At 45.2% G+C, this 27179-nt stretch overlaps 1 protein-coding gene across 11 annotated transcripts in view; it reads left to right on the top strand.

Moving 5' to 3' along the window:
- Positions 1-26197, top strand: part of ATXN1 (ataxin 1) — a 390857-nt gene extending 364660 nt beyond the window's left edge. For all 11 annotated transcript variants that reach the window (XM_087438051.1, XM_087438044.1, XM_087438047.1 and 8 more), the window contains 2 exons: positions 808-2866; positions 17232-26197. In XM_087438051.1, the coding sequence (XP_087294177.1) occupies positions 968-2866; positions 17232-17762 (2430 nt within the window). In that variant the 5' untranslated portion in view covers positions 808-967 and the 3' untranslated portion in view covers positions 17763-26197. The remainder of the gene's footprint in view (positions 1-807; positions 2867-17231) is intronic.
- Positions 26198-27179: the final 982 nt, after the last annotated feature.

Below are 27179 nucleotides of genomic sequence, written 5' to 3'. Positions count from 1 at the left end.
CCCCATTGTTGCATTCTTTTTTTTAACCATAACCATATTCGTTTTTTAACTGTCTCATAAATTACTTTTGGCTTTCTGTTACCATATGAGTAGCTGGACTGGGAATTCTTGGGAAACTTGTAGAGACCAGGATTATTTTTGGCTGCCTCTGCTAAGTTGGCATGTGTATATTGTGTGTGTGTGTGTGTGTGTTTGTGTGCATGTGTGTGTTAGGGAAGAGAGAATCGCTGTAGATCCAGTATGGCCCCTGAGTCAGGTGGAATCTTTGGGCAGTGCCTATGGCAGATGTGAAGTCCGCTTAGGGCTTCCGCTCCTGACCTGCTCCGCGCTGGCCCTGAGGACAGGGTCTGGCCGACCTTCACTGATGTCATCCTCCCTCTGGGCTTCATTTGATTTTCCAGCGAGGTAAAGAAGAGGTGAGGAACGGGACCAGCGTTTCTAAAAAGGAAACTTAAGAAATTTCGCATTGTCTACCCTGTAAAAGCAAAAGAGAAAAAAGGAGGGGAGGGTATTGAGAAACAAGTCTTTATGGAGTTGCTAACTTCGTAAAAAGGAACCTGCTTTAAGGTTTTGGCTTGCTCGATGTCTTAATAATCTTCCCAAAGTGCTACCCAACGCAGCCACTGTTAGATCTGCTTTAACACTGGGGCTATCACCAGGTTTTTGGAATTCTCGTTGAAACCAGAGGCCTAGTCTTAATCTTGCCGAGGATGTTCTTTTCCAGTGCTGATGTTTTGATTTCCTCTTCCTCCTTCCCTCTCTCCTCCCTGTCCTCTTCCCCTGTCACTACCCTCTTCCTTTTCCCAGATTCCAGAGCTGCTGCTGGCGGATCGCACCCACGGGGAGATGATTCCTCATGAAGAGCCTGGATCCCCTACTGACATCAAATGTGACTTTCTGTTTATCAGACTAAAATCAGAGCCAGCCAGACAGTGAAACAGTCACCGTGGAGGGGGGACGGCGAAAAATGAAATCCAGCCAAGAGCGGAGCAACGAATGCCTGCCTCCCAAGAAGCGCGAGATCCCCGCCACCAGCCGGCCTTCCGAGGAGAAGGCCACAGTCCTGCCCAGCGACAACCACCGGGCGGAGGGCGTGGCATGGCTCCCCGGCACCCCTGGTGGCCGAGGCCACGGGGGCGGGAGGCACGGGCCGGCGGGGACTTCTGGGGAGCTTGGTTTACAACAGGGAATAGGTTTACACAAAGCGCTGTCCACGGGGCTGGACTACTCCCCGCCTGGCGCGCCCAGGTCTGTGCCGGCGACCACGACGCTGCCCTCGGCTTACCCTCCCCCGCAGTCAGGGACTCCGGTGTCCCCGGTGCAGTATGCTCACCTGCCGCACACTTTCCAGTTCATTGGGTCCTCCCAGTACAGCGGGCCCTACGCTGGGTTCATCCCTTCCCAGCTGATCTCCCCAACGGCCAGCCCCGTCACCAGTGCAGCGGCCTCTGCCGCGGCGGCCACCACTCCATCCCAGCGCTCCCAGCTGGAGGCCTATTCCACTCTGCTGGCCAACATGGGCAGTCTGAGCCAAGCCTCAGGACACAAGGCTGAGCCGCAGCAGCAGCACTTAGGCAGGACTCCGGGGCTCATCACCCCCGGGTCCCCACCACCCACCCAGCAGAACCAGTATGTCCACATTTCCAGCTCTCCGCAGAACGCCGGGCGTGCGGCCTCTCCTCCAGCCATCCCCGTCCACCTCCACCCCCACCAGACGATGATCCCACACACACTCACCCTGGGGCCCTCCCCCCAGGTGGTAGTGCAATACACCGACTCTGGCAGCCACTTTGTTCCTCGGGAGGCCACCAAGAAAGCCGAGAGCAGCCGGCTGCAGCAGGCCATGCAGGCCAAGGAGATCTTGAACGGTGAGATGGAGAAGGGCCGGAGGTACGGGGCTCCCACCTCGGCCGACCTGGGCCTGGTGAAGGCGGGCAGCAAGTCAGTTCCTCACCCGTACGAGTCTAGGCACGTGGTCGTCCACCCAAGCCCCGCCGACTACAGCAGTCGGGACTCCTCGGGGGTCCGGGCCTCTGTGATGGTCCTGCCCAACAGCAACACACCCGCAGCCGACCTGGAAGTGCGGCAGGTCACGCACCGGGAGGCCTCCCCCTCCACCCTCAATGACAAAAGCGGCCTGCATTTAGGGAAGCCTGGGCACCGATCCTATGCCCTGTCACCCCAACAGGCTCTGGGCCCCGAAGGCGTGAAGGCCGCCGCCGTCGCCACGCTGTCACCCCACACGGTCATTCAGACCACACATAGCGCTTCGGAGCCACTCCCGGTTGGACTGCCAGCCACGGCCTTCTACGCGGGGACTCAGCCGCCTGTCATCGGCTACCTGAGCAGCCAGCAGCAGGCAATCACGTACGCCGGCAGCCTGCCCCCGCACCTGGTCATCCCCGGCACCCAGCCCCTGCTCATCCCGGTCGGCAGCGCCGACATGGAGGGGTCGGGAGCAGCCTCTGCGATCGTCACGTCGTCGCCCCAGTTTGCTGCAGTGCCTCACACGTTCGTCACCACCGCCCTTCCCAAGAGCGAGAACTTCAGCCCAGAGGCCCTGGTCACCCAGGCCGCCTACCCAGCCGTGGTGCAGGCCCAGATCCACCTGCCCGTGGTGCAGTCTGTGGCGTCCCCTGCCGCGGCCCCCCCCACGCTGCCTCCCTACTTCATGAAAGGCTCCATCATCCAGTTGGCCAATGGGGAGCTGAAGAAGGTGGAGGATTTGAAAACGGAAGACTTCATCCAGAGTGCAGAGATCAGCAACGACCTGAAGATCGACTCCAGCACTGTAGAGAGGATCGAGGACAGCCACCACCCAGGCGTCGCCGTGATACAGTTTGCCGTCGGGGAGCACCGAGCACAGGTAATGTTCACCCAGGTCGCACAGGTAGGGGGATGCCCCACCGCACCTGCCGCCTTCATCGTTTCCTGGCAAGATGAATTACTTCCAAGAGGCAGACCCGTCTATGCTGTGGGGAGGATTAAGGGTTTTCATTTATGTTTAGCTTTTAAACTCATAATCTTTCCCAAGCATATTCTCTAAGAGAAGCCCTAATGCCCCAAGGCATCTGCTGTTTGTAATGAGTTAACTTCTATGCGTCTAGAGTGGGTACCATCTAATCAGGTACTATCCTCTGGACAGTTAAGAAAATCACCACTCCAGTTATTTTTTTGTTCTGTGGTTTTGATGAGGAGCCCTGATGGAGAAAAGCTGCAAGCCTTAAGGCCCTTCTAGTGGTCATTCTGCCCGTTTTTCTGTCAGGAAAAGACAGTGCTGGTCACATCGAGAACATTAGATGCTAGAGTCACCACATCCCATTCCAACATCCATGTTTTTAAATGTGGGTTTTATTATTATTATTCAGGTGGGGTGAGGCCAACAGATGAGGGCACAACTGCCATTGAAGAGATAGTCTGTTATACTCTGATCCCAAGGGGGGGGGCGTGTCATGCCATGCAGGGCCACAGGGGAAGCATCAGGGTCAGTCAGGGGGCAGAGGGAGCGAGGAGAGAACATGAAGGAGGCTGTATTGTGGTTTCCGTGGGAAGGAATGGGTGAGGCAGAATAAGTAGGCTTAGGATTGGCTGATTTGAGTAATTTCAGGGCTCTGGGACACGTGGGCAGTGCCTGGTTGTCTGGGACCTGGCCCTGAGATGATCAGGGCAGATGGACAGTGGCCCAGAGTGTGGGAGCCAATAGAGGAGGTGGTGGGTATGGGTGTTTGGATGAAGGACAGTCTCCCAGGGGAGTTGTCAGCTATCTCTGGGAATCAGCTAATCTTTGGGGAGGCAGTCCCTCCAGAGTCAGCAAGTCCCCAAGATGTCAAAGCATCAGATTATAGAAAATAAAAGGCATAATTAATATAATCCAAGAAGTCAGGGCTGTCCCAGGTATCTGCTGGGCTTGTGCTATATGGGAGCCCCAAGGGTCAGATGCAGCCGAGCTGTCATGTTAAAACACGGAACTATGATAACTCTCATAATTCCCATGGGCTCCTTCAGTTCCCTCTTCTCCAGTCTCTTAAATCGCCCAAACGCATGTATCCCACAGCTCATTTGTATGAAACAGCAATTTCACTGCCCGGGTTGCTCAGAGTCAGACAGGTTTGGCCCCCAGACTGGGAACTTCCCAGGATGTAGAGCCTCAGTCTCCCCGGGAATGTTTCCATCAAGGACTTTGACACACTCACATGTGACAGTGCCTCCTTCAAGTTTGAATTGAAAATGGCCGTGGCATAGGTGATAGTTGGGACATTCAAAGAAAATAAAACAAACAAAAAAGATAAACTGGTTAATAGTTTGAATTGTTTTGAGTATATTTTAAAAAGATCAAGAGTGGTGGGGATGAGACCAGTTTTCCGAAGTGTTTTTCAGAACTGCTTGTGAATGACCGGATGTGGGATCCTGCACAGTGTCAGGGGGCCTGCATTGCCAAGAGCTCTTAGCCCCTAAGACTTTTGTTTTTTATGGTGAGATGTCACTGTGGGTTTACAGTCTTTGGTAAGGCCTAAGAAATATTTCTCAAAGTTCTGATTTAAAAAAAGAAAATTTAGGGCCAGCCCTGGTGGCCTAGTGGTTAAAATGGGTGCACTCCGTTTCAGTGGCCCAGGTTCAGTTCCCCGGCATGGACCTATACCACTCGTCTGTCAGTGGCCATGCTGTGGTGGCAACCCACATACGGAGAAAACAAAAAGAAGAGGAAGATTGGCGATGGATGTTAGCTCAGGGCGAATCTTCGTAGCCAAAAAAAAAAAAAAAAAAATTAGCAAAAATCAGAATTTTTAAAAAAATGGCATCATTATTTAGAACTCACTACACATCCATAGTTGCTGCTCACTTCCACTTTCCTACAAGGATTAGGGGTGGGGACTAGTAGAAAGAGAATGAGTTATCTTTAGCAAAGCTGTCTTTTAACATACCCGAGGTGAAGCATGGGAAATAAACAAGAGCGAGAAGCAAATGTGTTTTTTCATGGTACTTTCAATCCTTAAAGCGTTATTGTGAACACAGGTAGGCATGGAAAGAGGCGTTATTTTGAAGTGCTACTGGTTCCTTACCAGCATCTCTTTCAACTTGAGAATAAAGAGCAGCTCTAGCTGTGGGCTGCATCTCGAAGGTCCTGGCAGCCTCCTAGGCGAGAGCTTCACAGGCCTCTTGAGGTTTCGGGTTGACCTGGCGGTTCTTAGAGAGGAAGCATCTCTGTGTGTTTTCCCGCGCTCCCCTCTGTGGAATGAACACTTAAATGATAGAGAAATTGGCTTCCACGTGAAGTCTCGTTTCCTTCCCGTAGCCAGACCGTTAGTCTCTTTGTTGACAGCCAAGGTGCAAATTAGAAGGTAGAGTATTTGTCACGGCCTGTTCACAGGTCTGTCAGGGCGCCAGGTGTGGTCCTGCTGCATGCCGGGAAGGGCTTCTGCAGAGAAAGGCAGGAGGGCTGTGATCTGCTAAAAGAGGTGGCTTGGGTTTCAAGCTGCAGAGACGAAAGTACAAGGTCCCGACATGACCAATGATTTGTCACTTTACCGAGAAGCCTATCAGAAACAGGCTGACATCATCACAGCTAAAATACTCTAGCAGCTGTGTTTGCCACAAGTGACAGGATCAGAATCAGGAGAGAATCGGAGAGAGAAAGCACGAGGGGGAGAGGGGAAGGGAAAGAGAACTAAGATCTGGATTTAATTTACGTTCCTGGGGCTGAGCGCTTCCCTCCCCCATCAGTGTCCCTCTGAGGGGTTCCCCTCCCTGCCTGAAGACTCAGTCCGTGTCTGCTCAGCTGGTTAGAAATCACTAACACTGCAACCACTGGGAGATTTAGAAATGTGCAAATTGTTTAACTGAATTAGCAAAATCACAGATTTGGTTGGGGAAGTTGTGGAAGAAGGGACGGTTTTCCACAGATGGCTTTATGACCCTAAGCATAAGTTCTACGTGGAAGGAGAACCACAGGGATGCTTGACCTCGTAAAACCCACCGTGGGCATCCCCGGGGAATGTAGCGCGGCGTGGGGGGGAGAAACCACGAGCCTGGGTTCTGGTCTGCCACGAGACAGGTCATTTTACCTCTGTGAGCTGCGGTTTCTCTCATCTCTAAAACGGGCAAATGATTCCTGGTACAAGATAGTATCTTGGGCCTCATCCGTTTCTGTAATCCTTCGCTTTTCTGCCTTGCAGAACAGCCCTCGTCAAATTTACTAGCATCGGCTGACCACAAACCAAAGGGGGCGTACAGCAAACCCTAGTGACCTCATGCTCACAATCAGCACATAGATGTAGCAGGAAGGAAAGCCATCCGGAATAGAACTGAAGGGCTTTTCATTTTGGTGATTATTTTAAGGAGCTGAATTCCTAATTATTATTGTGGAAAGACGCCTCCAGTGTTGTCTCGGCTGAAGCTCCAGACGAGGGCAGTGTAGGAGAAAAATACTTTCACGTATTTGTCAGCATCCCTGTGGCTTTGCAGAGTATTTCTTTGCACAGGCAGAGCATCTTTGCATCCCAGTTCCCCACCCCAGGGCTGTGGGAGGACAAAAGGGGAATTCCAGGCATTCTCCGTTACCACTGTTTGCACCACGCGAAGCCTGTTTGTGGCCCCTCTTCGGTCTCCTTCCTCTTCTGGTGAAGGACAGGTAGCACATTCCACCCCAGGTAGGAGAGATTCCTTGCTTCTTGTCATGCCTGCCTCTCAGCCTTGGTGATTCTGGCTGAGAGCCCCAACAGACAGCAGAACCGCTTCCCTTAGGCCTCACTGCCAAATATAATCCACTTAATATTCTCCAGGGTTGAGTCGGTAAGTCTGTGGCAAGTCCCAGAAAGGATCCCCGGGCAATAGCATCAATGTGGGAGCCAGCGAGACTCAATAAGAGGATGGGACATCGTCTGCTCGGTGGGAAGCAGGTTGGCTGGTAGGAAAATATGGGATCTGGAGCGAAAAAGACCCAAGTCTGAGTGTACCCTCCACCCCTCTGTAGCACTGGGACCTTGTGCAAATGATTTACAAACTATTGCACAAGTAATTCATCGTGCACATTATGTCTAAGCTTTCCATTCTGCTTACGCAGTGGGAAGAATGTGAGTCGTCGTAAGAATTAAAGAAAATGTATTCACGGGAACCACACAATGTGTAGCACACAGTAGGCCCTCGACAATGTTAGTTGCCCTTCCCAGCTTCAACTTCGGTGACTTTGGCCCTGAGAAGAGAAAAGGTTAGCTTCAGAAAAATAAATAAAAGCCTCATGCTCTAAAAAGAGTTTATGGAAGGAGAGACAGCCTGGAAAAGTCTAGAAAGAAGGCTGAACGTTTCCAGTGAGCTCAATAAGCCATTTTTACCCTGCCTATATTCCTGTGGCTTGTTCCCCTGAATGGCCCAGGAGCACCCATCCTGCTGCTTCTATTAGGAAGGCTAAATGACCTCATGCCAGCCTGTGTGCGTATATATAAGCTGTGTTTGTCTGAGCGTGAGCTGGACTGGAGGGATGGATTGGTGGTCCAGCCCTCCACATCACTAGGAGGACAGATGCAGCAACGGGGGCTCCTGTGCCTCTCTTCTGCAGAGGCGAGCCCCCTGGGAGGGCCCCTGCCCAGGATGGCCCCACCTGTGGAGCCTTCAGCTCCCGTCTGGCAACAATATTCCGTTCATGAGCATCCATCTGTCTCATGCTCCCCAGGCGCAACTTTTCTGAAGAGTACACAAAATTTGCTCAGTAGAATTGTAGTAAATTTTATTTGTAAAGTGCCCTGGGGCGACCCTTCTCTTTGCTTCTTGCCTGACTGCCGAGCTCCATGTGTTATTAGGACTGGCTGTCGCTTCCCAGATCCTCCAGAGGTGACTGCTTCCCTTTACCTCCTTGGTGGCTGCTTAACATTCAGTGCCATTTTCTGCTCCCCACCGCCCTGGTGTGTGTGTGTGCGTGTGTGTGCCCGCACGCACGCTGTTGCAGCGAGCTATCATGATGTGCTTACTGCACGTCTACCGATGGCTTTTCTTTCATTCCACTATTTTTTAATTTGACTGCTGTGTTCTGTGAGTCATCAGTGGCAGCATTATGCATTTAATGGATTAGCTGATGCCTAAAAATAGCCAGAGCCCTCATGCAAGCAGCATATAAGCCCGTGCAGTCCCTTAGCAGCCAAGACGGACCGACTTGCCAACATTTCCCATTCGGGGTTTGGTGGAAGTGAATCCTAAAGTATCAAAAAATAGAGAGTGACTGCCCTGTGTGCAAATCTTGGCCTGCAGTCCCCTCGTTGGCGATAATCCTCCTCTCCGTTCTAATGCCGGAAAGGCTCCAGCGGAGAAGCCGTATCAACCACATTTGTGTGTGTGTGTGTGTGTGTGCCCTTTCACAAAGAAAAAGAACAAAGCTCTCCTTTAGCCCATGTGTGATATAAGTGCCCCCAACTAGGTGATCTCACGCGTATTACTGAAGCAGATGCTCTCAGACCATTGTTGTTTGTAGCTTTTTTTTTTAATTAATAGACTTTATTGTTGAAAGTAGTTTTAGGGTCAGACCGGCTTCTTTCACCTGACAATATGCATTTAAGTTCTCTCCATGTCATTTTGTGGTTTGATAGCTCGTTCTTTTTTTTTTTTTTTGTGAGGAAGATCAGCCCTGATAGCTCGTTTCTTTTTAACACGGAATAGTATGTTGTTGTTCTTTAAGGCACACCTTTCAAGACCCCAAGGGAGAAGGGCAAGTGGTGTAGAATCTATAGCCGGAGAGCCGCCCCGTCACTGGGGGAGTAGGGTCCTATTGGGGCCTCCCCACCACGGAGGCTCTGGGAGCCATGCCGCCATTTGTGAGGAGAACCCGGCTCGTCATTGGGGATTAGTGTTTGGAGGCGTCTCTGCGCTAGGGTGTGGGTTTACTAAACAACCCCAAAATGCTTCCACCAAAGACTGAGTCAGGCTTAGCATTAACATGATTAAATGTTTTAAATAGAACACTCACAGATAGTCTTACACTCAGCTGAAGAGTTGTGACTGTTTTCATTAATGATTTTTAAACACTGAAGTAAATGCGTCTCTTGCCGGCCGCTTAATCATTGCTCCAGGGTTTCCTGATTTTCTTGATATTGAGAACATAGTCATGCAAACTCGCCCTCCAGGAAGACAGATTGGCTTTCTCTACAGGTAAAACAGGATCAAGAATTTCACTTGCAGATAGAGTTAGCAATTCCTAAGTTAATAATTTCACTAAAAACAAGACATATTCGCTGAAACTCAGCTTCTCAGAGATGTCATTGCTCCTGGATACAGGCAGAATTTGTACATTTGGGATAGTATCAAGTAAAAATGTTTTGTAAAACAGATGCCCTTCACATTTGTGAAAACAGGGATTCTTGTGAAGGGAAAGGGAGACAAATTTAAACAACAGACGTTTTGTTGTCTTTATATCTTGTTTTTGGTGATATGTACATATGTGTGTGTATATAGACATAGCACCAATCTAAGATTGAAATATACAACCAAACAGCATAAATATGTGGATATGCACTCAGTGTTTAGATACAGTAGTTATTGACTAAGTAGTTAAAGGAATTTTATTGAACTTACACACAGAAGAGCTAAGAATGATCTTAAAAGCCTGTCATTAGCCAGACCAGGAAGGTGACATTGAATAAATATTTATCAACCCAGAAGTGAGGATGTGTTGCCTCCTTGTGTTGGTTCCTCCATCCTGAATGGAAGTTGGAGGTGATCATTTTAAAGGAGTTGGTGTCGGGAAGCTGGAGACAGGGAGAAGGAGGCAGATTTCTCACAGGAGCAGTGGTGAGCGAATGGGTGTGCCTACAGCAGGAGGAGGAGGATGGGAGACGCTGGGGGAGGATGAGAGGTGATCCGCCCCTAAAAAGGAGAGGTATTGGCTACAAGACATGCAGAGAAGACGGACAGAGGGGCCTCAAGCTGACATAAGGACAAAGGCTATTCATGCTCGCATTTCATTCTACAGGTTGCTTCCAGTGTTTGGAAAAGGATGTATTTATGGGATGAAAAACTGGGCTGTGTCGAGCTGCCGGGAGTTATGTAACATGCTTTGGTTTTATATGGTACTGCCCCCATGAATGTATTTCCATTGGGGTTTAATCAGAGATCGTTTGAACCCCGACAAGATCATAAAATGAGTTAATGATTATTAGCACAGCTGAAAGAGCAGCAGGCAGCCTCAAGAGTGGAGAGAAAGGAAGTGGAGAATGATTCAATGAAATCACGATGAGCTCAGCTCAAGAGCGCTGACAGGAGCGCTGAGGGAGACAGCTGTGGCTCAGCCAAGAAGGCTGCCTGTTAGGGGGTGAGCCAGATCCAGGAAGGTGCTGCTCCTCTCCCTGGGGGGGCACTCTAACCCCGGGCTAGTCCTGGCGGGTGAAAAGAAACAGGACCGGCAGAGCCTCTCCAGTGTCTAAACAGTGACCTCTGCTGGCCTGTTGTGCTATTGCGGTGTTTACCTATGGGAGGCAAACCCGGAGCTAGTTCTTTTAGATTTTTGCTGAGCTAGGAAGTATTCTACAGTCTGGAGAGAGAACAATAAGCAAAACGGGCAGTATCTCAGCCGTCATGGAGCGTTCAGTCTTGTGGGAGTTTGGGGGAAGAGGTGAAGCAGACAAATATGTCAGTAAGTGAAAAAATAATGCATCGAAAGATCTTAAGTGCTATGGGAACAAATAAAGCAGCCTAGAGAGGATAAGGCCCTGTGGATTCAGGGTCATTATATTAAATAGAGTGGTCAGGGAGGCTCGCTCTGAGGAGGGGAATGAGGGGTAAAAAGGACTCCAAATGGAGAGAAGGGCAGATGCACAGACCCCGAGGCGCAAGTGTCTTTGGAGTTAAGGGGGCAAAGGACTGGTGTCACTACAGTGCAGTGAGTGGGGGGGTGGGTTGCAGACCACGTCGGGCTTGCTCATGCGGCTTTGTTGAAACCCAGTGAGAAGCTGGGTTGGCTAGGACAGTGGCAGTGAGAAATGGTCTCATTCTAGATATATTTGGAAGAGAGAACCAATAGGCTTTGCTTGGGATTTGGTTATGTGTGCTTTGAGAGAAAAAGCAGAGTAAAGTATGACTCCCAGGCCCTTGACCTGAGCCACTGAAAGAATGGGGATGCTATTCATGGAGACAGGGAAGAACATAGGGGGCGCCAGTGGGCAGGGGCATGTCAGGAGGTCTGTTTTGGACACATTAAGTTTGAGTTGCTAGTAGACATCCAAGTGGGCATCACCAGATAACACAGTTGCTAGTGTCCAGATACACCCTTGTGAAGCTCCTTGTTTTGTGTGCATGTTCTGTCTCCCTGTTGAAGGCAAGAAATAGGTCTTAAAAGTTAGGTGCTTTTCTAAGGTTCCTTACACTTAGCAGGTGCTCAGTGTTATGTGTTGAACTTTATTAAAACTGCAAAACCTTGAGGATGAACACTTGATCTATATTTTGAAGCTCTCGGGACCATAGGGAAGACCCACATGGGTCTCGAATTCAAGGAATTCACAGACTCATTGTTCTGGTTTAAAGTAAATTCATGTCACAAAAACCCACCATCTCTGTTTCATGTCCAAAACAGTACCCATTGGCATTGACAGCATATTTTGAGGTAAATAATGCTCCTTTCCAAGGGAATTTCAAACAGACAGACCTAACCATGTGTATTCTCACTGAAAAAAGTCCCTTGGTATGATTTCTTCATTAACTGTTAATGATCAGTTAACCTTTAAAAATGTTTATGTCCTGGGGCTGGCCCGGTGGCTTAGTGGTTAAGTTCGCACGCTCTGCTTCGGTGGCCCAGAGTTTGTGGGTTTGGATCCCGGATGCAGACCTACACACTGCTCATCAAACCATGCTGTGGCAGCATCCCACATACAAAATAGAGGAAGATGAACACGGATGTTAGCTCAGGGCTAATCTTGTTCAGCAAAAAGAGGAAGATTGGCAACGGATGTTAACTCAGGGCCAATCATGCTCACCAAAAAAAAAAAAAAAAAAGAAGAATGTTTATGTTCTTCTGACAAACCTAATTATGAAATAAAAATAGATTTGTTATGAATTCTTCAGTGTGCTTATTTGAGATGTGTGCAATGAGTATTTAACTTTCACCATAGAAAGGGGAAAAACTTAGTTTAGTTCACATATATGCAGACCAAAAGAAGAGTGCATTATCTAGTTCAGGGTTCATAATTAAGGAAGAGAAAAATATTAGTGAAAATAAATATTAGCAAGGATAAACAGTGGGGAGAAAAATATCATTTGACCTGAGCTGTCCAGTTCACTGCTTACAACAGTCAGATTATCTGAATAATCTTTTGCTCCTAATCTGCTTGGACCTGGCTGAGGATGTGTGCTGTGGCATCTTTTCCTGGGATGGCAGAGCTCCTTTGGGAGGAGACGGAGCCAGAATTTAGGAAGAAGGGACCAAAAGCAAGCCTTTGAAGTGGTGGAGAAAATTTTCCCAAACCTATCCAGGTTAAAATGAATTCCATCATCATCACCTCTTTTTAGTGCACAGCTCAAATGTTCTTCTCTCCCCTTGTCACTTTTCTTTCATGAATTTTTAGGGTGGCTGTTCAGGCCCTAGACCACCTCACAGCATTTAATTCTAAGACTTGTATTTGGAGTTTTGAGATGAGGGAGTAATGAAGGGCTTTCAAAATTCCCCAAAACATTATGGTGTATATAATGAAGCAAATGTATCTACATCATAGCTTTTGAATAATCAATAATGTTACCTGTTATAAAGGCCTTGAAGACATTCCTTCTTTTTCTTTTTTTTTTCTTTTTTATTAACACAGCAGAATGTGTTTTGTTTTTGTTTTTTTCTTGTGAGGAAGATTCGCCCTGAGCTAACATCTGTGCCCATCTTCCTCTATTTTGTATGTGGGACACCGCCACAGCATGGCTTGATGAGTGGTGTGTAGGTCTACAAGACATTCCTTCTTAATGAGTCTACAGATACTTGGTAAATGTGAAAGTCTTCCATTAGATTTGTCTACGAGTATACAGATGCTACTTTCAGAACATGAAATATTGGCTGCTCTGAGGAGTGTGTATAATGTGGCTCACACACCAAGAATCTGTCTGTTAGTAGGTGTTGTGCTATCTGTCAGCAAGGAGACAGACTCTGTCCAAGAGTAAGGAATCCTTTAGGAACATACAGAACCAAAGAAAGAAGCCAATGTGTTTGGAAATAGGATTGCTGGTATGAACATCACATTACCTCTGACTGGTGTTCGGCATGGGTAAGCAAACAGTGAGTCTGGTAGAGAGTCTTATGACATATTTACACTTGAGAACTTTGTTTTTATGACTTGTAAATGCAGCTAGACAATCCCCATTGAAGTAGGATTTGTTCCTTCTGCTTAGCATATAATGTAAATGGCTCTAAGATGTTTGGGACAGGATTTATGGAGCCAGCTCCAGGTTGGTCCTCCCACTTGTAACTCAGTGGGCATCCTCATGAGGAAGTGGGCATACTTCCTCACAAGGAAGTATATTTGTACATATAATGCAAATATATATGTGTGTGTGATATAAATGTAGTTCTGTAATTGAATATCAGCTTCATCACACACTTCTATAGGGAGACTAGAATTGTATGAGTAGAGGTAAGGCAGACAGTATTTCACAATTTTCCATACCATGAAATGTCTGTGACCTCATGCCATTGTATCCTATTTATTTCAAGTAACATTCACCACTGTTGGGGATAGTGGGAATGTTAAGTTCATCTCTTTTGGTGGTATTACAATATCTTTCTTCACAGGGACAGAGGTCAGGAGCATTGGAAAAAGAAAATGGGTTTTGGGGCCAAAGAGACTGGGATTAAATCCCAATTCCATCAGTTTATAGCTATGATGTTAAACAAGTGATTTAATCTCTCTGAGACTGTAATTCCTTATTTGTAAAATTGGAACAACAGTGCTTTTTTCACTAGTATATTGTGAGCATTAAACAAAATACTTTTTGTAAAGTCTGTACCTGAATGTTTGACAGATAGTAAGCACTGAAAAAATTTTTGCTTTCTTTACGTTATTAAAATAGTCCAACACAATGAAATTTTCCCCAGATAATATGCACATTTATATGGGTTCATGCTCACCCACAATATAGTAATAGGCTTCCAATAAGTTCACTCTAGTTTTTCCTTCTAAAAACATGTCTTCTATGAATTAAATCAAGTGTATCATTCAAGTAGTGTGTCTAGAACTAGATCAATCATAATTATCAAAAAAAGATAAAGTAGGTTAAATAGAAAAGCCACAATCCATGTAAATTACATGGAGATTTACTGCTTTTTAAGTTTGGGGGGTATTTTAATTAGTTATGTGTTTGTGTATGTATGCCTGTGTATAAAATTCAACAGAACATTTTTATTATTATTGTAAATAGTCAATATTATTTTGATTTACCCACAGTCTATCATTTTTGTTGTTCTTCATTCCTTTGTGCATCTACAAACTTCTATCTAGATTCATTTTTTCTCTAACTAAAGAATACTCTTTAGTATTTTCTTTAGTGAAGATCTGTTGGTGGTGAATTCTCTTAATTACTGTCAGAAAAATGTCTTTATTTTGTCTTCATGAAGGATCTTTTTTCTTGATATAGAATTCTTGGTTGGCAGTTCTTTTTCTTTAGTACTTTAGAGATAATCCATTGTCTTCTGTCTTCCATTATTTTTATTGAGAAGTCAACTATGAATTTAATTGTTGCTTATTTGGATGTATCTTTTGGTTTGGAGGCTTTTAAGATTTTTTTTTTTTTTGCTGTCTTTGGCTTACAGCAGTTAAGTTATGACTTGCTGAGGTCAGAATTTCTTTTGATTTTTCCTGCTTGTGGCTTAGGCCTTCTTGAATCTGTGGCTTCCAAGTCTTACCAGTTTCAAAAAATTCTTAGCCATTATAGCCTCAAGTATTACTTGTGCCCTAAGGTCTCTCTCTCGTCCTTGTAGGATTCAAATTATATGTCTGTTAGATCTTCTCGATGTGTCTTCTGTGTCTCTAACCTCTCTTCTGTATTAGCCATCCTTTTGTCTCTGTGTTTCATTCTGTATAGTTTCTCCTAAAGCTCTATTTAAAGAATCCAGTTCACTAATTCTCTCTTCAACCACGTTTATTCTGTAAGAAAATCCATTGCACTCTTGATTTTAGTAGATGTATTTTTTTTTCATTCTAAAATTTCCATGGATCTTTTAAAAATAGATTCTAATTCTCTACCAAAATCCTCAAGCTTGTCTTTAATCTCCTTAAATATTGTCAACATAGTCATTTTAACGTCTATATCTGATGACTGTATATCAGAAGCCTCTGTGGGTCTGTTTCTATTATCTGTTGCTTCTACTGGTTTTTATTCATGTCATCTGATCTGCTCATGGACCTCCTCCCCCTTTGTTAATTAAATGTCTTTTATTTGAAAAATTGTGGAAATAATTCAAGACCTTAATCCAATTTTAGGGACTAAGATGATTAAAATCTGAGCTTCAGACCTTGAGAGGGCCTCTCTGCTTCTGGTTCACCTTACTTCGAGAGTACAGTGCTTTGAGGTCACAGCCCAAAAGAGTGAGGTTCACCAGAGAGCATCCTCCCTTGGTGTACCCCGAATTCCATTCCCTGCTCACCCACTGTGCTCTTGAGATTACCAAAAGCCCACCTGGTTTCACAGTTGCTCCACTTTGGAATGTGCTAATGCCCTTGGGGGAAATAGCCGCACACACCAGGTTCAAATCTCTGGGCCATCACCCTTTCCTGATCGTTGACCCCATGCTTTTCTACTATCTTATTTTCTGTCTCGTGCCATAAGAAATAGTTTTTTACATTTTGTCCAGAGTTTTTGTTTGCTTTTTGTTCAGAGTATTTAGTTGTCCTCAGCAAGAGGGTTGGCCCAAATTACCTAGTCTACTACTTCTAGAAAAGCCATTGAAAATTGACTTTTTAAAATTACTTCATTGTTTTCTTTTTCTTTTTTCATATAGCATCAAGTTGAAGAAATTAAATTTCTATGAAAATTAAACTGTTAAAACCTTAAGCACATTTCAACCTAATGCCATCGTAAGACTTTTACTGGACAGTTTGCACATCCTTACACACACTATCTCCTTGCCTTTGTTCACATACTCCCACCTCCAGGAATGTCTTTTCCTTGTAACCACACCTCTACTCAACCCCTGTTATTTTTTAAAATTCAGCACAGTGTATACTCACCCGAGAAGACTTCCTTACTCACCTCTTCTCCCAACTGGTCTATGCCTTTCCTCTGCCCTCCAACAACTTAATACTGTGCAAGGTATTATAACCCCACTCATCACATTGATTGGCAGTTATTGTTCGTATGCCTCTTTTGCCCACTTGAGTGTGAACTCCTTTGGGACCAGGACTATCTTTTTCAATTTATTTCCTTAGCACAGTGCATGGCACATAGCAGCATGGAGAAAATGGCAGCTTATTGAAAGGATTACTGGGCTTCCACTGCTTTCGATATTTGTTTTTCAAACAAATGCAGAGACTGATTTGAGGACCTGGGGCTTGACCTCGAGATGGACCAAGTGCTTGAGCTCTCTATGTCCATTTCACCCTCTCTCCCTCAAACCTCTCCAAATCCTGCCTATCCTTCAGGGTCCTGGGATAGCCCTCCCTGCTTATCTAGCCTTCACTGATTCCGCTCCCCCTAAATTCCTAAAGTACACATTTATTTATCCAATAAATATTTAGTAAGCTTCAGCCATGTGCCTGGTACCCTTTTAGGGGGCAGGGCCTGCCTCTGGAGCTCACATACAGGCCAACTCTGATCCATAGTTTGCCCTGTCATCCATGAGAATAGCATTTGCCCAGGGAGCTAATAAAGCACAAGACCATATCTTGGACTTGAGTTCCCCATGGAGCCTAACTCAGTGCTGAACGTTAAGTAGATGTTCCTTGGGGATCGATTGACTTGTTTTAACGGAGGCCAGCTATATAGCTGGTACTCAGTGAAATGATATTTTGAATACTGAATGGACTTTTACTGGCTTCTACCCAACATCTATAAATGGTAAGTACAGGGACAGCAGAAAATTAAGAGCCTCATTTGTGATTTGTGTGCATTGGTGCAGGAGGTTTGTGGAATTAAGTCTTATTTTTTTCCATTCAGCTTGTATGTGTGCTTGTGTGCGTGTGTGTGTGTGTGTGTGTGTGTGTGTGTGTGTATGAAATAAAACAAGAATAAATGTCTTCATTTGTTTCCTTCCTTTTTCTTCTCTCTGTCTCTCACTGTTCCCACAGGTCAGCGTGGAAGTTTTGGTAGAGTATCCTTTTTTTGTGTTTGGACAGGGCTGGTCATCCTGCTGTCCAGAGAGAACCAGCCAGCTCTTTGATCTGCCGTGTTCCAAACTCTCCGTTGGGGACGTCTGCATCTCGCTTACCCTCAAGAACCTGAAGAACGGCTCTGTTAAAAAGGGCCAGCCCGTGGATCCCGCCAGTGTCCTGCTGAAGCACGCAAAGACCGACAGCCTCACGGGCAGTAGACACAGGTATGCCGAGCAGGAAAACGGAATCAATCAGGGAAGTGCCCAGATGCTCTCCGAGAATGGTGAACTGAAGTTTCCGGAAAAAATAGGATTGCCTGCAGCGCCCTTGCTCACCAAAATAGAACCCAGCAAGCCCGCAGCAACGAGGAAGAGGAGGTGGTCGGCGCCGGAGACCCGCAAACTGGAGAAATCAGAAGACGAGCCACCTTTGACTCTTCCTAAGCCTTCTCTAATTCCTCAGGAGGTTAAGATTTGCATTGAAGGCCGGTCTAATGTAGGCAAGTAGAGGCAGTGTGGGGAAAGGAAAGTCGGCTCCTTCTTACCATTTGTATCCAGATTACTGTACTGTAGGCTACATAACACAGTATTTACATGTTATCCTCTTACTTTAGGTTTCTGTTATAACCTTGTCATTAGAGTTACAGCTGATGTTGCCAGGAGACTGGTGCATATGCTTTTTCCTTGAGGGTCTGTCAGTGAGTGGGCAGGCGGGGGCCAGGGCAGGGCCAGTCCAGGCTCTGGGCATCCTGGTAGAAATGAATGTGGCTGCACAGCGCCTGCCTTTTCCAGCACAGAAGCATCCACTGGGCGCTGACTTCCGCTGGTTTCATGAGGAAGTTCTTTGGGAAGAGCACTGCAGGGGGTGTGTGCGTGCGTGCTTGTGTGCGTGCGTGTCAGGGTGCACGAATGCTGCATTGAGTGAGGGTCTCTTTCTCTCTGCCTCCCTCTGTCTCACTCTCTTGCTCTCAGCACGGGATTGGAGGTCCAGAGGAATGTCCTCATGGACGCATGCAAAATAAACATCAGGAACCCAGCTTCAGAGCATCCTAGAGAGGCATCAGACAGCAGATGGAAAGACAGTGTAAAAGAACTGCCCTAACAGTGTAAAAGAACATTTTTTTCCAACATATTTTACAATAAAAGCAACTTTTAATCATATAGATACATATTTCCCCCTATGGGGCCTGACTGCACTGATATTTTTTTTTAAAGAGCAACTACCGCACGTGGGATTTCGTTTCTGCTTTACTAGTGCAGTGATGTCTCCAGGGTGTCGTGGTGGGCAGCGCAGCCCCTGAGTACATCCCTCCTGGGGGGGGGGGTGATGGGCAGCGGGGGTAGGGGAGAGTGAACACCCACTCTGGTTTCTGTGCAGTGTTAGGAAAACCAATCGGGTTATATCGCATTGACTTCGCTCCCAAGAGGTAGACGCAAACTGCCCTTCAGAGAGAGCAGCGGAAACTCTTCGCATTGGGTTTGCAAATCTTTTGTCTTTTAACTCTAGTACTGTTTATAGTTCATGACTATGGACAACTCGGGTGCCACTTTTTTCAGATTCCAGTGTGACGTGAGGAATTAGATTTTGAAGATGAGCATATATATTACTATCTCTAAGCACTTAAAATGCTGTTCACACTTTATTACCAAGCATCTTGGTCTATCATTCAACAAGTACTGTATCTCACTTTAAACTCTTTGGGAAGAAAAACAAAACTAAGTTGCTTTCTTTTTTCAACACTGTAACTACATTTCAGCTCTGCAGAGTTTCTCAAGAGCAAGATATTGAAAGTTTCCATGTGGTTTAAAGGGATGAATGTGAATTATGAACTAGTATGTGACAATGAATGACCACCAAGGACAGCCTGACAGGGGGCACTTTTCACTTTGATGTCTGAGAAAGAATTAAAGGCATATGCAGAGCTGGCAAAGAAACTGAGAGAAAAGGGATGGAAAAAAGAATACTCATTTTTGTCCAGTGTTTTTCTTTTTAAGATGAACTTTTAAAGAACCTTGCGATTTGCACATCTTGAGTTTATAATTTGTGTGATATTCCTGCAGTTTTTATCCAATAACATTGTGGGAAAGGTTTGGGGGACTGAACGAGCATAAATAAATGTAGCAAAATTACTTTCTAACCTGCCTAAACTCTAGGCCATTTTATAAGGTTATGTTCCTTTCAGAATTCATTTTGGTCTTTCTACCACATCTGTCACAAAAACCAGGTCTTAGCAGGACAACTCTGAGAATTTTCTTCAGATTCATTGAGAGAGTTTTCCGTAAAGACATTTATATGTGTAAGCAAGTTTTTTTAAAAAACAATTACTTTGTTGTTGTTGTTAATGTTATTTTCAGAATGACTTTTCATTTTCCATCGGAAATCAAATCAAGATTTAAGGTTTGGTACAAACCCAGAAAGGGTATTTCATAGTTTAAACCTTTCATTCCCGGAGATCTGAAATATTGTTTGTGGGTTTTCAGTGTGCATCTTAAAGTGCTTTAAAAAATAAGTTTTATAAGTAGGGAGAAATTTTTAAATATTCTTACTTGGAATGGCTTCAACTAATCTGAACAAATACTTATCTGATTTTTTTTTTTTTTTTTTTTTACCATTGGAAATAGTACTTCTTCCATTTCACAAATTAAAAAAAAAAAATTCTAATGTCAACCCACGTTTTGGCTATCTAGTATTCCTTTACATTTAGCTCTCACCAGAACTCTTGATTTTTATAAGCCATTTTCTGGGGTGTACCAAAAACATTTGAATAGACTTAGAATAGCTAGAACCGGTCTTTGACTTTCTTCAGATTTCATTACCCTCCCAGCATGTTAGCAGAGAGCTGGGTGGGCCCATTCTTGCAGTCATCCTGCTCATTTAGTGCTGTATTTTTTTAAACATTTCTGTTCAGAGAACTTGCTTAATCTTCCATATATTCTGCTCAGGGCACTTGCAATTACTAGGTTTTGTTTTCCTTTTTGTCTTGTAACCTTTGATGGTAAGAGGAATATGGGGCTGCCATATAGACTTTGTCCTCATTAGTACCACTATTTACAGCAACTCACGTGGACTCAAAAACACACACCACCTTTTGGCTTACTTCGAGTATTCAACTAACTGGATCCACAAAACCAACACTATAATGAGAAAACATACATGGTTTGGAGCAATAGGAACATCGTCATCATTTTTGTGCTTCTGTTTCACGTATAGGAATTATAAGATAATTAGTTCTTTCTAAACATTGTCCCATTTCCTTCCCTCGCTTTTTTAGCATGTGCAATACTTTCCGTGCCAATAGAGTCTCATCAGTGTGCTCTGGTTAAAGCTCATACCCTTTTGGCTTTTTCCTTGTGTGGTCCATCTTCCCTGGGCTGGCCAGAGAAGGGCTGGAGGGAAGGAGCCAGGAAGGGGAGAGCCGCCCGCTGCGCCTTCCCCCTGCTGCGGATGCTGAGTGCTGGGGCGGGGAGCCTTCAGGAGCCCCAGGTGTCTGTCGCCGTGTTGCAGAAAGAGCAAGCAAACGAGATCTAGGGGAAAAGCTGCAGTTCCCCGTCACCGCGAGGAATAGTGAATGTGGAGTGCTGAGAGGAAGGAGGCAGATTCATTTCTAAGGCGCACTCTGGAGCAATAGAGCCAGGATCAACCCATTTTCCACAGTCTTTTCCTCAAGTGGGCAGGCTCCTCCTCAGGTCTGTGCCCTTGAGACTTGAGCCGTGCCCCTGAGCGTGGGCAGGAAGTGTGGCCTGATGTGTGCGTGTGCTCTGAGCGTGCCGGCCAGTGGCTGTGGAGGGGGCCACCTGCGGACAATGGTCACTGCTCCGTTGTGGCAGCTTTCTCTTCAAATAGGAAGAATATCCAGAGGACAGGGAGCCTCCTCTTGTTTGCAGACATTGGAGAGCCCCGAGGCTCCCAGAGCAGCCTTTGTCACACCGCTCCTGTGTAGCAAACTTAACAATGACAGGCGTAGAAATTCTTCGGTGCCCTGCAGCTTACGAGGATCAGCCATGTGCCTCTGTACTGTGTCCACCTTGCAATATTTACTGACAGCCGTCTTTAGTTCTTCCTTCTTTCCTGTTTTCCATTTTTAAACTAATAACAGCAGGCCTTTTGCGTTTACAATGGAACACAATCACCAAGAAATTAGTCAGGGTGAAAAGAAAAAAAATAATAATAATAAGAAACCAACAAACAAGAACCTCTCTTTATAGGGATTTCTAAATATATAAAATGACTGTTCCTTAGAATGTTTAACTTCAGAATTATTTCAGTTTGTCTGGGCCACATTGGGGGGGAGGGATACAGATGGATGCCACTTACCTCAAATCTTTTAAAGTGGAAATCCAATTTGCATTTTCATTTGGACTTTCAGGATAATTTTCTATGTCGGTCAATTTTTTGTTTTCTGCAACTCACCCAGTTTGGTTTGGGATGATTTGATCTTCTTTGTTGCTGGTGTTGATCCCGTTTCTAACTCTGAATTGTGACCCTATGTTTTCTGTGAGGTGAGTGTGTTGGGTTTTCTCCCCCACCAGGAAGTGGCAGCATCCCTCCTTCTCCCCTCCAAGGAACTCTGCGGAACCTTCCACACCTCTTACTCAGGGATGGGGCTGGCGTGTGTGTGGTACACTGATGTGTCCAGAAGCAGCACTTTGACTGCTCTGGAGTAGGGTTGTACAACTTCCAGGAATGTTTGGATTTCCTGCATTGTGTGGATCACTCCTTCGATCGTGCATAGATTGCAATATAATGCTGCGTGTTCATGACGAACAGTGGCTCCTAGTAATCCTAAAATCCACTCTTTGCACATAGTTTGATCTTTACTGAAATATGTTGCCAAAATTTATTTTTGTTGTTGTAGCTTTGGAAAAATTTTTTTGTTTGTTTGTTTTTTAAGGAAACAATTGACAATACCCTTTAACATCTGTGACTACTAAGGAAAACCTATTTCTTTCATAGAAAAATCTCCAGTGCTTTTGAAGACACTAATGCCATGCTATTTCAGATTTGGGTGAAGAAGCAGAGCTCTTGGGACAGAAGGCCCGGCTTTTTGAGCTGTGTTGGTTGTCATGGTGACCGTTTCATGAACTGCAAGCAGCTCAACAAACCTCATGAACCGCAAGCAGCTCAACAAACCGTGGTCTGTGTTCTCTCCTAAAACCCTTTTCACTTCCCGTTTCCTAGTCACCTGCGACTATTCCAGGTGAAAAAAGGGCCGGCAGTCTCCGTGGCCCGATACAGCTTCTTCGGTGGTGATGTGAAAGGAAAGGGAATTACACTTTTTATGTTTTCAAGTGGGGTAGGGGCCTTTGCTTCCACTTTTGTACTTTGAACCCAGAATTTCTGAAATAGAGAATTTAAGAACACATCAAGTAATAAGTAAATATACAGAGAATATACTTTTTTATAAAGCACATGCATATGCTATTGTGTTGGGTTGGTTTCCTCTCTTTTCCACGGACAGTGTTGTGTTTCTGTTAATAGGGAAAACTCCAAACAATTTGCACACCTCTACTCCGGAGCTGAGACTTCTTTTACATAGATGACCTCGCTTCAAATATGTTACCTTACTGATAGGATCTTTTCTTGTAGCACTATATCTTGTGGAATTTTTTTTTTTTCCTTTTAATGTACACCTAATTTGAGAAGCTGAAGAAAAAAAATTTTGAAGCACTCACTTTGAGGAGTACAGGTAATGTTTTAAAAAATTGCACAAATGAAAAATGAATGTCGAAATGATTCATTCAGTGTTTGAAAGATATGGATCTGTTGAAACAAAGAGTTTCATACCTTGTTTGTAAAAGAAAAAAAGCATAGAGGTTGAAAGTTACATGTTTTTTTGTATATAGAAATTTGTCATGTCTAAATGATCAGATTTGTATGGTTATGGCCTGGAAGAATTACTACGTAAAAGGCTCTTCAACTGTACCTATGCTTCCCTCTTCTGAGGGAGGGCGACTCTGTATTCTGCAATTTGAGAATACTGTTCATTCCTATGCTGAAAGTACTTCTCTGAGCTCCCTTCTTAGGTTAAACTCTTAAGCCATTGCAACTCCTTACTCTTCAGAGATGATGTCTGACATTTTCAGCACTTCCTGTTCTAATAAACCCAAAGATATAATCCTGAACAAGAAGTGTTTGTGACAAGGGTTCCTAGCTACCAATAAAACAGGACTCATTATGAGGACAAAAAAAAATGTTCAGCCTTCTTTCCCCCCCTTTCCCCCCCACACCTCATTTAAATGGGGGGTAAAACATGGATTTCAATTCAAATGCCTCATTTTAGTTTCGACTTTTTCTTTAAGAGGCCAAAATAAATGTGGAGCAACTTCTCAGAAGAGTCATATTCTGTCCAAAAATCAAGCCAGCCAGCAGAAACTGGACAGCTGTGGGGATATTCAGCAAACCCCCCCTACAATTCTTAAATTCAGAATCTCAGCCCCTCCCTCAAATGCAATGTTTCTGGTAGCTGACATTCACCTGTAGAATGGGGGGAGGGAACAGTGGCTTGGTTTTTCATGTCCTCTTGATTTGCATACAAATGGTTCAGCTGTATTAAAATTAAGTGCATTTGGCCAACAGGTAGTATCTATACAATAACAGTCTCTAAGAATTTCAGTAACTTTTCCTATCTGAAAGGACTCAAGTCTTCCACTGCAGATAATTGGAGACTTCACCCAAGTTTTCTTGCCCTTTAAATTGGTTTGCTGTCTGGATGGCCAATGAGCCTGTCTCCTTTTCCATGGCCAGTCTGAAGGCCTCCATTGGAAGCATTGTTTACAGTCATCCTTGCCCAGATAACATACTGTCCTCCGGAATATCAAGTCTGAGGTGACACTAGCTGAGAGCTGTTGTCTTTAAAGAGCAGTTACCAAGAGGCTGGGTGCGTAGGTTTCCTCTGGGTCTTACACAAACCACCTGCTATTATTCTTTAGTCAGTGAACCTTCAACTTGATACCTGTGCACTTGGCTCTGTGACTACTGCCCTTTTGGGGAGACTTCTTCCTCCCCAGCCGTTACTGCTCCCTTGTAAACCCAAATTGGTGTCAGCTGAAAAGGTTTCACTAGAGCCCTGCCAGTATTTGTAATGGCCTTCAGTTAAGACAGAGTCCTAATTTCTAGCCATTGGATCCTGGCCCCCGAGCCATCTCTGAGATTCGTACTATTGGATGTTTTAATATCGGATCATTACCCACCAAACTTTCAATTGTATGCCTCCCACCAGCCAAGGGAAAAGAGACACCAGAACTTTGAGGGCACTATCAGACTGACATGACCAGTACAGAGGAGAACTAGGGAAGGAATGATGTTTTGCACCTTATTGAAAAGAAAATTTTAAGTGCATACATAGTTAAGAGCTTTTATTGTGACAGGAGAACTTTTTTCCATATGCGTGCATACTCTCTGTAATTCCAGTGTAAAATATTGTACTTGCACTAGCTTTTTTAAAACAAATATTAAAAAAAAAAATGGAAGAATTCATATTCTATTTTCTAATCGTGGTGTGTCTATTTGTAGGATACACTCGAGTCTGTTTCTTGAATTTTATGGTCCCTTTCTTTGATGGTGCTTGCAGGTTTTCTAGGTAGAAATTATTTCATTATTATAATAAAACAATGTTTGATTCAAAATTTGAACAAAATTGTTTTAAATAAATTGTCTGTATACCAGTACAAGTTTATTGTTTCAGTATACTCGTACTAATAAAATAACAGTGCCAATTGCAAAATGTGTCCTTGCCTTGTGTCTGGTCCTCGAAGAAAAGATGAGAAGATGGTGGCAATTCTTCCTTCTTACCCCTGCTGTGATCAGTGATTGGGTAGGTTTGTGGTGGTGACACAGGACATTGCCTTTCCTAACAATTTTTTTTCCCACAAGGGTAGGATTGGTTGTGCTTGAGATGAGGTTCTGAGATAAAAGGCACATTTCCACATCTGATGTCTTGGCTGGTTCTGTTCCTGTTTATGTTTCCTACCTGAACACCACTGTTTACAAGAGAGATTTGTCTCTAAATACCATTTGGCAGTTTCTTGGGCTCACGGAGCAGCAATACGATATGTACAGTTTTGCTGTGAACTGGTTAGTGGTCTGAAGGTAGAAACATCCCATTTCCTGTAGTTCATGCCTCTTGGCAACTCAGTGAGCAGAGGGGTCTCCTGGCGTGCGGAGGGGCCCATTTGTCTCAAGAGTACTGCACCACAGATCTGCCCTGTGTCTGGTCTCAGAAAGATGTGGCTTAGCAGCTGCCCCAGAGAGTAAATCAAGAACCCGTGTCTTTCGAGTGACCTCCCCTGCCCCCATCTGCACATGTGGTTCTCAAATCCTTCCAGCCTTAAGGTCCGCAAAGGTGGAAGAGACCTCTCGGCGTGGAATTCAGAGTTTTCACTTAGCCCAGGGAGGACTGGGGAATCCCCTTCCTTTTCCTGTCTTCTTGATTAGGTGTATGGGGACTCTCCCCTTAGGACTTACTTAAGAGTTGAGGTACTGACGTATTGTGAATGTCAGTGTGTGAAAGAATGTGCACTAGGGCAGCAGTGACTAGGTGAGCCGTGAAGCCCAAACAAGAAGGGCTGCCCAGGTCCTCCTCCTCCTCCTCCTCCAGAGCGGTCTGGGCAGCCGTGTCGCGTGCTGGGGGCAAGTCTGGGGAAGCCATCTGAACCACCGCCTTCCCTACTGTTTGGTTTTAATATGAGATGATAATGGTTCTGATACGTTTGGGGTCCAGTGGCTGTGAGACTTACCTCAGCTGGTCAAACTGATTAGGGAAAAATCTCTGCTGCACGTGCTGCAGTGGGGCAGACCTCGAAACCATGACGAGCATAGCAGGAGCCCCAAGGAGAACGGCATCTGGTTCTCTGGCTCTTCCCCTCTCCCCAGCCACCAACAACTCCTGCACAGAAAGGCCTGCAGGTCAGCAGGCCGGCTGTGCTTGCCTCTCCGCATCCTGTATAATACCTGGTCTGTGGGCTGCTCCAGAGCAGGTGCCCCCAGGGCCATTGCTATTGGAGGCAGAGATGAATTATAAGGCGGTAATGGAGCCTTAGAAGTGCTGCTTTTGGTGAAGCCTCTGCTTCAAATTGATCCTGATGAGGTTTTGGCTTTTACAGTAACTCAGTTTTCAGTTTCCTAAAAACTGGATGAACCTGCCTTTGGTTTGTGGAAACCAAGAGCTAGTCCGCAAAGTCTTGACACAAGATGGATAAAGCAGGCCTACATCACTGCGGTGAGGGCTGCCCAGTGGCTGCTAAGCGGGCTGCCAGCATCCCCCTCCCTCACCCTCTGGCTGTAGCACAGGAGCCCTATCTGAGAAAGGGAACACTGGTGACCCGCAACCAAAGTGGAAGGATGGAGAAGGGCACCATCCCAAAGTTCCCTCACTACTGCTGTACGTTTTTAATGGATTTCTTTAGGTCCTGTCCTCCACCTCGCCCTTATTTTGCAATAAAGAATCTCTTAAAACTAACAAACTTGAGGGCTTGAGTGTAAAACACATCTTCCACAGGAACAGCACGGAGCTCACACCTCACACAGACGGACAGACAGAGAAGCTGGGTCCTCCAGCAAAGCACCACATCCTCACTGTACATTAAACATCCTGTTGACCCTCCTATCTCAAAAGCGTAGCCATTCATGTTTCTACAAGAATTATTCTTAATGAATTTAGGGGGAAAGGTATTACAACGGAGTTCAAGTTGCTGGATCTTTACATGTATTCTTATAAGACTGAAAATGAACCTGTAATTTCCCAGTGTGATGACGGTTTGGCTGGATTCTTCATATGGGTCAGTCACCATGGACATCAGGCAATTAATTCACCTGTATACAGTAGGAACCATGAGGCCCTTCTCTACTCCAGGGCCATCACTTGCCTTTTCAAAGAATATTTACTCCTGTATTTGCTTCTTCAGCCTTGTTTAGAAATAAATACAG

This window comes from Ceratotherium simum, chromosome 13 (assembly GCF_057802395.1).
Source record: "Ceratotherium simum simum isolate JZ-2026a chromosome 13, ASM5780239v1, whole genome shotgun sequence".
NCBI classification, from domain to species: domain Eukaryota; kingdom Metazoa; phylum Chordata; class Mammalia; order Perissodactyla; family Rhinocerotidae; genus Ceratotherium; species Ceratotherium simum.
The sequence above is the reverse complement of the archived record's forward strand: the minus strand, read 5'-3'. Positions and strand labels throughout refer to the sequence as shown.